We start from the raw sequence: 13,515 nt of genomic DNA on the forward strand, positions 1-13,515 counted from the left end.
GACCTCATTGGATTCTTATAGCCTGTTCATAAAATGGTGGGGAGTATCTCTAAAATACTTTAGCCAATTTTTGTATCTTAAATACCTTTAATTTTACTCATGAGAGCTCATATGCAATATTCATCATGCATATTTTCATACCTTGTTTTCACCAATAGATACACATTTTTGTCATTCAGTATACTAATTAGTAAATCATCAGTTATTGAGATGCAAATAAAATAAGTGCCTCTAGTAGCCCCCTCAAGTATATAGACTTTATTATTAGAATCCCAGAAAACTACTCCTGGTCCGTAATTCTTGAGTAGATGCCACACTCTTACTAATACACACCTTTATCACATTGCATTTTAAAGTAAATTCTAGGCATTATAACAAATAATATAACCATTTGATGTATAAAATATCCTGTTGGGTGCCAACGCGTAAGTTGTTATCTGGAGTTTTGAAATGAATGGCAGAACTTTTATGTAACTTTATTTTTTAAAAGTTCACCTTACCTTTTAATTTAAACTTAACATTCTTCCCTCATAAATGTCCAACATGTCATTAAATGCAATCTTTCTCCATTTTACAAGTCTATCTACAGTTGAAGCATCCTCTAACTCTGATAATTTTGCTAGTTTTATTCATAGACAAGATTGTACTTTGTTGATTGCTTATGTGATTGAGTAAACCCCGTGTAAGAGCTGACTGGGTAAGAAATCAGAATTATCTTCCTTACTCACCTCATAGCTTAATAAAAATCAGGAAATCATTCAGCTGGAATACGTTCAGAGAAAAAAACCCTCTTTATTTACCTTTCTCTACTCCCAATACATTTTTAGAGGTTAATAAAATAATGTATAAGAAATCTAATGGAACATACATGTCTTAATAACTTAAGCAGCTTTGGAAAGTAAAATATGCTTTGATGAACATTCAATTAATATTTTATCAATAAGTAATTTGCCTACCAGGCAGAAATATTTTTTAATTGTCATAATGATAAAATATAAAAGCAAAAGCTGTGTGATTTGGGCAAGTTACTTAACCTCTCTAAAGTCTTGGTTTCCTCATAAGTAAAATGAAGTTAGTAAGTACTTCACAAGGTTAAAGATTAATAAGATAATATTTATAAAACCCATAGCAAAATGTCCAGCACATACATTATCAAAAATGGTAGTTATTTCCAGGAAAAAGAAATCAAAAGAAGCATTTCAAGAGAGTGGTCAGTAGTGTCCAAGTGATGTCAGGTCACTCAGAGAAGCCTGGACTGCACAGAATGAGAACTCAAAATGCAGACTTTTCTTCTAGAATGTGATACATTTGTGCCTGAACAACTACTCACTCTGCAAATTAGCACACTAAAATTAATAGAGCTTATGGGGAAAAAAAAGCTAAGTTTTGGGCAGAGCACTTAAAGTCTATGCAGCTTTGCATTGTTGTTGTTAGTTCTCCAGTTACAATCCTAATCAAAACATTAACTCCATTAAATCTCTAACAACATTTGCACCAAGCGTCACAGTCGGCAACCCTTTGCATCATCATACTTCCTCTTAAACGGAGGAGATAGGAGGTATTGAATGCATTTGATTGCACTAGTTTCATCAAAATTAAACATCTGATTTGAGATACAGAGAGAAATGTCTTCACAGCTCTTCAGGTATAATTGCAGCTTCAGCAGAGAGCTTAACTTTTGAAAAGTATAGGGTTCTTGACTCCACTAAACCAGCCTCTGTTTGTGCTAACGGGATGGACTTGTATAGGATTTTTAGACACTCATCTCCACTTTTTAAGGCCTTTATACATTGCTACGGTTTTCTCTTTAATTGGGGTGAAAGCTTGCCCCGATCACTTTTAAACATTAACAAGCTGGAAAAAAATCATATGAACCAACAGGACATCCAGAGTCCAAATTATACTGATATTGTTCATGATTTACCAATAGCAAAGGAACTCTTCTCTTTTACAGAAACATGTGTTATAGAGAATATACTGTGTATTGGATGGAACAATGAATATTCTGAACTCTCCTAAAGCTCTTGGCAATTAAGTTTTTCATAGAGAATAAAGGAATATAAATCAAGCCTGTTTCTGTTGTTGCTTCTGTTTCATGTGTATCAAACATTTTTCAGGGTAATTTAATGGTTTAGCCACATTAGAGACATCTGATAGTATTTTCTTACATTTTTCTTGTGCTTATTCCCTACAGTTGGCTAAAAAGTTTATGAAAATTATCTCTGGATCACTAGAAGTCCCCATTCCTGCTAACAATTACTGTTTTGCTGTCAGTTTGATTCATTATTCCCATAGCAGCATCCCCCCCACCAAACACCTTTTAGAGGTGCCTCTAATTCAGTTTTATCTATGCATTTGAGAAGGTTGTTGCTCAAGATAGGCAAAGACCATTTTGATCAAGTTGTTCCGTGTGTACAATATATTTCAGATTTTATATTGGTATTAAAGTATTATATACTATCTAACTAGCTCACTTCACCAAATCTGAATAAATAAAAAAAATAATTTTGCTATATTTCAATGTTGATACTGTGCTCAAAAATTATATGCATAATTTTGTTGGGTCACATTTATATGTGATTTTATTTTAGCTACTGTAAGAAGAGATGATTCCATTATTTCAAGTCCTGATGTCACTGATATTGCACCAACTAGAAAGAGGAGGCAGCGGATGCAAAAAAATCTTGGAACAGAGCCTAAAATGGCTTCTCAGGAGCATCGGCTTCAAGAAAAGGAAAAGTAAGTCATTTTATTCTTTGTCAAATAGTGAGATGACATTTAAAAATCTAATATATAATCTTAAAATTATATTTTTATTTCTGAATTTACTTACAGCTATTTTTAAGAACAAAAATTATGATTTTGGAAATTGTGAAATGTTTGAATCAATTTATTTTCTCTGGTTTTTGGTTAATTCCTATTAATATTTAAAGTGGAAGTGCTAAAAATATAAGTAAATTTTTTTTCTTGTGGTTTTTATGGATTAATTAGAAATGGCATGTAGGATACTAAAAACATTAGAATCCAGCTTGTGTTCAGTAAAGAACTTCGATCGAATTTACTGCTTTAAAGAGACTCATAGAACATTCAGCGTAGCCACTTGATTTGATTATGCTTGGTATCTTTTCAAGTAAAATGTCTCTTTGTAGTAATCTATTTATTTCTATTAGATTTTGGAATTATAAACTGTATTTTCACTGTTTTTCACTTTTTGCTTCAGACTGCCCTCCTTCAGTATACATCCCAATTTAGTTGTCATATGTTGAGGTGTTGGGATAACTAACATTTCATTGCAGTAAAACAGTCTGCATTTATACGGAATATTATCAGTTGAATCCAAAATGTATGTACAAATCATTTGTACGTGTGTGTGATATATATATATATATATATATATATATATATATATATATACACCCTAAGATTTTATTTCTTTTTCTCTAAACTTTTCATTAATTTAGCAAATGGTAGTTGAACAATAGCCTTGTGACAGATGATATTACAGACCACTGGTATTCAAAGTATGGAATGAGGATCTGAGGGTTCCCAAGGCCCTTTGTGATGATCCACAGGGTCATCCCTTCTTCAGTTCCATAGCTGTGTGAGGCCAGATTTTCTTCATATATTTTAATTAAAAGAATAGGTCATATCTGTTTGAGTACAGAAGCTAATGAGAATCTAACTGTTTTCATTCAAGACAGCCATCAACAGATTTGCAAACCATTGACCTCACAAGATTTTTTGTTTGGGAAATATAATGATTTTTGTAAAGAATATGTTATTCATGTTATCATATACTCGGTTTATTATTATTTTTTAATCATTTAATACATATTTTAAGTTTTTTCTCAGTTTTTATTTTGAACATGGCAAATACAGTCCACATGAATAAAAGTTCTTGAGGTCCTCAAGAACTTTTGAAAGTGTAAAGGGATCCTGAGAGCAAGAAGTTTTAGGATTCTGTTATAGACAGTGAGGATGCCAAGACAGGCACAATCCATGCATTCAGGAAACTGAACCTGATAGGAGGGAGTTTTCAAGTTTCTTGCATAAAAGTTTGCATTGTACAGTTAATACTGGCATTGTTTTGTTGTCTGTTTATCATTGGGTTTTGAGTTTATAGTTGCATTACCATGGCTTATTAGCCATTATATCCCATTAAATTTAGCTAGGAAGCCTGACTTCATTACTTGTTTTCAATTCTAAGCATATGCTGGATTTCAAACATTTCTGTCAGTCGCTCACAATGGTATTTCCTCTGTATCTCCTGCAGTAGCCTCTCAGTAGAATTTACATTCATTGTATGACTACCACATGATTTCACATTGTCTAAGGAAATGCCCAGTAGTTACTGTTGTTTGTTGAGAACAAAATAATTGTAGCTATGGCTTTCCCTCATTCATTCATTCATGTATCATTCTTTTAACATATGTTTACATGCTGAGCAAACTTGACACAGTCCCTGATGTCATAAAGCTTAGTCTATGTGAGAGAAGACAAACATTACTCATACGATTACATAGATATGAGGAGTACAGTAGTGGAGTAGAGAGCAGAGATTTAGGCAGAGGAAACAGCCTGTAAACATGTGCTGAGGTGGACTGTGTGAGGGTGATGGCAGTGGAGGGAGCAAGGAAGGGAAGGATTGCGATGAGGCTGAAGGCTGCTCAGAGGCCAGTCCAATCTGGGCTGTGTGACTCTTGTTAAAAATGCAGCCTTTTCTCATGTATATGATAGCATTTCTGGTTCTCACATCGCAGAGGACTTTTCTTCTTGTTTTCCCTACCTTTTGATATTGCTTTTTGACTCTTCTTAAGGGTTATCAAAATATTAGATTGACTAGAAATCTCTGATATTTTAGTCATTATTGTGTCTTCTTAGATATAGTCATTTAAAATTATCTAAAGCTATCGTCCTTCCTTTCTTTTTCATTTTTTAATTCTGCTTTCAAACTGCTGAATGTTATACAGTTTTGGATTCCCAGTAGTAAAACTTTCATTCTTTTGAAATACAGGAAACTAGAAAATTGAAAACATACTGAAACTTATGTAGAGTACTCACAAGGATAATAGCCTAAATTGGCATGTGTTAGCAGTCCTGGGGTGCAGAACTGTACTGACATTTTGCCTTTTTCTTTTTTTTTTCGGCAAATATAAGTTTTTTTCAGGAATATTTTTAGATCTTTGATGATCTCCTGCTTTTAGTAAGGCTCTGAAATCCTTGAATCTGGTATCTATTGATAAATATTCATTAAAAATTTCAGTGTGACCAATCCACACAATATGATTATACTGGGGGAACCCTCATCCTGTCTGTCAACTAGCATCAACACTAAGAGTTATTATTCAACATAACCATGTACTATACATTCCTTGCTATTTACTATCTTACATTACTTGAAATTATGATTTGTAGAGTTGTTTGGTATGTCCTTTTAATTCTGCATATTAAACAAAATGAACCAGCTGACAAAGACTACAGAAACTGTGAACTCATTTTCATCCTTATATACTTTATTAATATCATCAAGTAAAATTCTCAGTGTAAACAATGTAAAATCACTTTCTATAAATATATAATGGCATGGACTTCCCTGGTGGCGCAGTGGTTAAGAATCCGCCTGCCAGGGCTTCCCTGGTGGCGCAGTGGTTGAGGGGACACGGGTTCGTGCCCCGGTCCGGGAAGATCCCACATGCCGTGGAGCGGCTAGGCCCATGAGCCAGGGTCGCTGAGCCTGCGCGTCCGGAGCCTGTGCTCCGCAACGGGAGAGGCCACAACAGTGAGAGGCCCGCGTACCGCAAAAAAAAAAAAAAAAAATTGAAAAAAAAAAAGAATCCACCGGCCAATGCAGGGGACACAGGTTCGAGCCCTGGTCCGGAAAGATCCCACGTGCTGTGGAGCAGCTAAGCCTGAGCGCCACAACTACTGAGCCCATGTGCCACAACTAGTGAAGCCCATGTGCCTAGAGCCCATGCTCTGCAGCAAGAGAAGCCACTGCAGTGAGGAGCCTGTGCACCGCAACGAAGAGTAGTCCCTGCTGTGCAACTAGAGAAAGCCCATGCGCAGCAATGAAGACCCAATGCAGCCAAAAATAAATAAATAAATAAAAGTAAATTAAAAAAAAATATATATATATATATACAATGACACAATATGTATTTAAATTAAATAACACTATATTTGGGCTTTATTAGACCCCCAGCTTAAATTTTTAATGCTTTATCATATAACATAATAATTGAGGAAGAATTTTCATTTCAATTTTTTAAATTTAAGAGCTCTTATTAATTCTTTCAACATCCTCAGAAAGCTAATATAATAAAAGTCTATTAATACCATATTGTTGGTATGACATGAAATCATTATGGTTAGGTAGACTAGTTGGATTATTTTAACAAAATGATTAATCCAGTCATTATTCACTTATTTGTCTAAATTGAATCAATGTCCCAGTCTGTTGAAATTAGCAACCAGTTAACAAAGTCAGCCAATAAACAAAATGCTCAGTTTAAGTGATTTAATTAATACTTTAATGTCTGTTACTTCTTCAACTATTTCAGCTCATTTCTCCCCACCTGCAAATTCTGCTTTACCTTCTTTTGGCTGTTCTGTTTCTCATTTCTGTAGATTTTCTTTATCAAAAGCAAACTACTTTTTTAAGAGATACTGAAATTTGTATCTGAACAAGGGACGTATAAATGAAAACTTTCTCTTAGAATCAAGGTTCCAGACCCTGGGAGAGGTGGCCAAGAAGAGAGCCAAACCCAAGTTACAACCAAATCATGTTTGTACAGGAGACCAAGACAAGGAGCCAAACACAGGGCTACACCATGCAGACCTAGTTACCAAAACCGGGATATGAAGTTCTTATTGGAGCAGGAACAAGGGTTATCGCAAATCTCAAGCAACTCTAACTTAATTCTGAGCTCCTCCTTAAATGACTCTTGACTAGAAAAAGCATTAGCTTCTGTGGTCAAAAGAGCTGCTAAATATATAGGTGGAACAAAATGCCTCTAGCTCCGAGATTTGAATAGGGGGGGCAAGAAAGCTCAGACGTTTATTGAAGTTAAATGATATTGAGTACAGAATTTATTCTTTATGATAACATTCACAGACTGCATTCTACAGAATTATATAAAAGGAGATCTTAATAGGTACCCCACAGAGGATTTCATATTCAGATAAGTTTAGAAATTGCAATTTCTAAATTCAATTGGAATTTCTAAACTTATTTGAATATGAAACCCTCTGTGGGATACCTATTAGGATCTCCTTTTACATAATTCTGTAGAATGCAGTCTGTGAATGAGAAGGAAATCCAAAAAAGAGGGAATATATGTATACGTGTAGCTGATTCACTTTGCTGTACAGTATAAACTAACACAATATTGTAAAGCAACTGTACTCCAATAAAAAATAAATAAAACTAAATTTCCCTCTCAAAAAAAAAAGAAAAAAATTGCTGCATACCACAGCTACCACGCTCCCTTATGCTCCAACCCCTAAAACTTGGAGATTTATATGTTAAAGGATCTAAAAAAATCCATAGTAAATAATTCATTTGACTTGTTTAATCATTTTTCAAAAGTACTCAAGCATAGCACTGTCATGCAGTCTGCTTTCCTCCCTCCCAAAAAGGGATTAGTGACAGTCCAAGGGATAGCATTCTTTAGGGCCATAGTTTGGGATACGAACTCTCAAAATTCTCAAACATTAGTGATTTTAAGTATATAAGATCCTTTCAACCATAATTATAGAGTTTTAGGCATTAAATGTATCTCAAGAACAAAATGTTAGTTTGTATATAGGACCTTCCTCCCCACCTCCCCATCTCCCCACAATACTACTGCTTAGAAAACCTCCTACTTTTCCGACCAGCTGCCCTTCTGGGAGCAGCAGGGTCATTTTCTGAGAGAATTCTGGTGATCGGAACACATTCGTACAGCCCTAAAAGAAGGAGTTCAACATCATCTCAGCTACAGGATAAAATCATTAAAATAGTTTGGGCCAGAAGTACAAAAAGATACTTGTATAGTCTTTAGACACTTTTATGTAGTCTTTCTTTCTGCAGGGTAGCAAGTAAAAATATATAGGTTCACATATCTCGTGTGAGGCACACAGACATGATTTAGTCTTCTTTGTGATGGATGTCTTCTGAAAACACAGAGTTCTAACACATTGTTCCAAACAACCTTAAAAATAATATCAAATTATAACTTTTCACAGATGTTGCTTCTTGAACTGTAAGGAAGACGTTTTAACTCTGTGTTCTGAATCAACCTTTAAATGGTCCCATTAAGTAGTTGTGTAGCTGCAATATTTTAGATGAGTGTTAGGTTGTAAATCAACACGTGAATCCGCACGCACATGTGGACTCACTCACCCCTACGTTGAGTTCACGATTTAATTAGCCAAGGTTGCACAATCTTATCATAGTCCATGTGGCTACACAGAGCAGGAAAAGGTGCAGCACATCTTAGCACAGTATTTCTTCACCTCCTTGGAGTGGGGTGAGGTACTACACAGCCACCACTGATACAATTTGTTTAAGATATAATCTTCCTCGACTCAGAAAAGCTCAGTCTTTCCTTTTTATTCTAGAAGCTTACAGCATCATCCTGGATGAAATTGCACAATCCATGCACTTTTGTTTAGAGGAATAATTATACACATCAGGCTCTCCTGGCTCTGCACCAAAGTTCTCTGTCTATCAGAGCTTTCCAGGGTCCTAGAGAGTCCACTTCCCCACTGTAGCCCAATTGCAGTAAAATAGAGTTTAAATCAGCTATATGCATACGTATATCCCCATATCCCCTCCCTTTTGCATCTCCCTCCCACCCTCCTTATCCCACCCCTCTAAGTGGTTGCAAAGCACGGAGCTGATCTCCCTGTGCTATAGCTGCTTCCTACTAGCTATCTATTTTACATTTGATAGTGTATATATGTCAGTGTTACTCTCTCACTTCATCCCAGCTTACCCTTCCCCCTCCCCGTGTCCTCAAGTCCATTCTCTTCATCTGTGTCTTTATTCCTGTCCTGCCCCTAGGTTCATCAGAACCATTTTTTTTAGATTCCATATATATGTGTTAGCACACGGTATTTGTTTTTCTCTTTCTGACTTCAGTCTGTAGGACAGACTCTAGGTCCATCCACCTCACTACCAATAACTCAATTTCGTTTCTTGTTATGGCTGAGTAATATTCCATTGTATATATGTTTTAGAGTAGTTTTAGGTTCACAGCAAAATTGAGTGGAAAGTACAGAGAGTACCCATGTACCTCTGTCCCCACACATGCACAACTTCCCCCACTCTCAGCAACCCCCATCAAAATAGTACATTTATTACAATTGATGAACCTACCTCGACAAATCATTATCACCCAAGGTCCGTATTTTATGGCTTCACTCTTGGTGTTGTACATTCTATGGATTTGGACATATATATAATGACAAGTATCCACCATTGTAGTATTATACTGAATTGTTTCATTACCCTAAAAATCCTCTGTGCTCCCCCGATTTATCCCTCTTTCCCCTTAACCTCTGGCAGCTACCAATCTTTGAAATATCCCCATAGTTTTGCCTTAACCAGAATGTGTTATAGTTGGAATCATACAGTATGCAGCCTTTTCAGATTGCATTCTTTCACTTAATAATATACACCTGGGCTTCCCTGGTGGCACAGTGGTTGAGAGTCCGCCTGCCGATCACGGGGACATGGGTTTGTGCCCCGGTCCGGGAAGATCCCACATGCCATGGAGCGGCTGGGCCCATGAGCCATGGCCGCTGAGGCTGCACGTCTGGAGCCTGTGCTCTGCAACGGGAGAGGCCACAGCAGTGAGAGGCCCGCGTACCACAAAAAAAAAAAAAATAATAATAATAATATACACTTAAGTTTCCTACATATCATTTGATGGTTTGATAGCTCATTTCTTTCTGGTGCTGAATAGTAATCCATTGTCTGGATGTACCACAGTTTATCCACTTACCTACTAAATGAATCCATTTATTTCTCAATAAAATGAGGTTCATTTTCTTTGTTTCCCAATTGTAAAAGCACCGCATGCTTATGTCCCCCGCAAAAGCAGAAAGTATACAGAAACAAAATGGTAGCTAGGAAATGCATAATCCCACCCACACGGAGACCACCACTATTAACACCATAGTATTCTGTATATTTGCAGATCTCTTCTCTTCCACACTTTACGTGCAAAACAAGGCTCATACTGTTTATGATGTAGCCTGCTATTTTAATATTTAAATATATATTTCTACTTTAATAGATACATTGCTTCAACATCATTTTATATTTATAGTGTCCCATTGTGTAAAGGTATCATAATTTCTTTAACCATTTCCCATACTGTACATTTAGGCCTTATCCACATTTGTACTATCACAAAGAATGTTGTATATACTTGTACATAAATTTGCACATATGACTGATTGTTTCCTTAGTATGAATTCCCCAAAGTGAAATTACTAGGTTAGTAATGTACTTATTAGGCATATGTACTTGTTAGTCCTTTGTTATGTTTTGACAGAGTTCCTCCAGAAAGCTATCATAGCTGGTACTCCCACAAGCAGTGTTTGCCTTTTGTTCTTTTATTTTCCAATTCATTCTCATCATTGCCAGGTCATTTTAATCGTTTAATCAATAAATAGTATCTCATTGTTTAATTTTTGTACCTAACCTTTAGAGACATCCTTCTTCTCTGATATTTATTGATTATTGACATTTCATCTTTTGTTTATTACCTATCCATAACCTCAGCTGATTTTCAGTGGAGGTCTTTGTCTCCTATTGCTTTATATCTAAAAGTATTAATTTTATTTTACCCAGACTATCATTTGCCTTTTAATTTTTGTTAATGATATTTTGTATTTACATAAGTTATTAGTTAATCAAATCCGTCTATCAATAATAATGATAATATTTAACATTCACTGAATACTTATGTCCTAGATACTGTGCTAAACCCTTTATATATGCCCTTTATATGTCTCACTAAACTATACCCATTTTATAGATTAGGAAGCTCAGTTCTAGAGAGATTAGATAACTTGCCCAAAGACAATGCTACATCTGTGATTTTGAATCTAGGATCATCTTATTCCAAAGACCATACTTTTTAGCTACTTTTTTATACTGCTTCAATAACTACTATTTAATACGATTAGTGTGCGCCAGGGGTTGTGTTAAGCACTTAAATTCCTTTAATTCATTCATTTAATTCGTTCAATTCTTACAGAAACTCAGTGAATTAAGAGCTGAGTAAATATCAGATTCAGTGACTTTCGACTGTTTGTTCAAAATTTCTACAATATCACAGTAGAGATAGAACTGCAGCTCTGTGAGTACAAGGACTGGTTTAATAATACCTCCTGCCTGCCTTTCAACATGTATATGAGAGTCAGATGAGATCACATGAATGAAAGCACCATCGAAGTAGGAAGCTCTAAGACTGTGATGCACTGTTATTTTTAAAGCACTGTTTTCCCAGGGCTTTTGGCTAAATCTTGGAAATCTCTTCCTGAAAAGGAAACTTTGTTTATGGAGTTTTTAAACCTGTAGTGTTTCCTTTCCTCATAATTCTTATGGAAATGAGGATTGCCCATACATTTCTCAGCAAATCTTCTTTCCTTCCAATTAGCAGTCAATAAGATTATATTGAAGGAAAATAACACAATTGGAAGACCGGGTTTTAAAAGCAGTTGATAATAAGTAAGTAAATAAATAGATATTTACATATATTTACATTATATATATACATTTGTATTCTATCATTTTGTTTCATTTAAAATTTAATTTCAAACTCATTCAAACATTTTCTCGTTTTTTACAGTTTATTCATTTGCATCTGCCAATTTAGAATATGATAGTTGACCATCCTCTTCTTTCAAAAAGAACCTATTTTCATGTTTATACCTTGATTGCTTTTTTTTTCTAATTTAAACCTCAACATATTTGATGTGTGTTTGTGTGTGTCTGTGCATGTGTGTGTATTTAATTTTCATGGATAATATAATTTATCAGATTCAAATATCTAATTCTTGAAGGTTTTTAGTAACTGAACTTAAAACTTCTCTAGTGTCAAATTAGGGACATAAAATGTATGTGCAATTGCTATATATTTGCTTTGGTCATCATTAGCAAACCTCATTTTTTATACAACTTTAATTTTATCATAATGTTTATCTTAGTTGCAAAAGTAAACACAGTGGTGGTTTTAAAATGAGATAGGTTTTTATTAACTTCACTGTGTGTTTACCTAACTCTTCAGGCTGCGGCTCTCACTTTCCTTGCTGCATGTTTTGATTAATGGCCCCCTGGACTTGTTCCAGAATATACTGATTATGGTCAGTGCATTTCAAAGATGATTTATTAGCTGTGTTTGCAACTCAAAATAATTAAGTAAAGATTGGTCATATGCATTATTATAGGTTTGCCAATAAAATCAGCAGTTACACTTTAAGATACAGGTTGCCTGAGTGGACTTTTTTAGCTATACAGAAAGGACAAAATATTAATATTTTTAAAAAACATATTCAATATCAACCACAGCTTTATGGCCTTTTAAAGCATGATTAATAAATGTGTCTGAAGTTTAGGCTTATAAGTACATGCATTTTAAGTTCTTTTTTAACATAATTTCAAAATAATATGTTTCAATGGAGATTACATAGATGTTTAAATAGAGTATTTCCATGTTTATAGCTCACCCTGGGAACAACCTGTACTACAATTCCCTCAGGCTATTACATGCATTTAGATTTCAAATTACTGACAGACTTGGATTTCTGTTTTAAAACAATTTTAATAAGAAGCTGTTATAATCTTTCTGTGTTTTAGGTAAAGGGAATTTATCACATATTTCATATATATTATATTTCTGTCACTTGAAAGACTTTCTCACATAAAATTTTTCCAAATTTCACTTGATAATCATTATTATTTCAGGCATTTTAAGTACTCTACCAACACAGAATAATGTGTAAATATTCATTATACCTGGTCAGAGGGGTTATTAATCAAAGGAAGTGACTCCCTGTTCATAATTTATAGTTTAATATTCAAAGAAAGAAATAGAGGTGCATTTATTTTTTATTATTTGGCATACTGTATTCAAAATTTACATTTTAACAGTGAAATTCTATAACTTAAATCATCTACTATGATATATAACTAAATGTTAAATAGGTATTTGTTTTGTATTAAACATCCTGAAATGAAATAAAATGGCTGTTTCATGTTCTAAGCTGGTGTGAAGGAAATCGAATATGAGGATAAAGAAACAAGAAATGAACAAACAGAAAACCTAAATAAACTAAAAGTATATAACTATTCATAAGTGTTATTCAAGGATTTTGTTCAGTTTTGGTAAATCATTATGAAAGGACAAAGAATACAGACATGCTTTGTTTAAACATCATTATTAAAAGTTTTTTCAGTAAAATTTTAAGACATTGTTTACTTGAAAATCTTTTACAATAATTTTGTTTCTAAGTAATTCC

General features: G+C 34.5%; 1 protein-coding gene across 2 annotated transcripts in view; it reads left to right on the forward strand.

Moving 5' to 3' along the window:
* The window catches only part of XRCC4 (X-ray repair cross complementing 4), a 255,708-nt gene that overhangs the window by 160,109 nt on the left and 82,084 nt on the right, over positions 1–13,515 (forward strand). The window contains exons 6-7 of one of the 2 annotated variants that reach the window (XM_065874516.1): positions 2,592–2,739; positions 9,091–9,096. In XM_065874516.1, the coding sequence (XP_065730588.1) occupies positions 2,592–2,739; positions 9,091–9,096 (154 nt within the window). The remainder of the gene's footprint in view (positions 1–2,591; positions 2,740–9,090; positions 9,097–13,515) is intronic. The other variant, XM_065874517.1, reaches the window with a different exon arrangement.

This window comes from Phocoena phocoena, chromosome 3 (genome assembly GCF_963924675.1).
Source record: "Phocoena phocoena chromosome 3, mPhoPho1.1, whole genome shotgun sequence".
Lineage (NCBI taxonomy): Eukaryota > Metazoa > Chordata > Mammalia > Artiodactyla > Phocoenidae > Phocoena > Phocoena phocoena.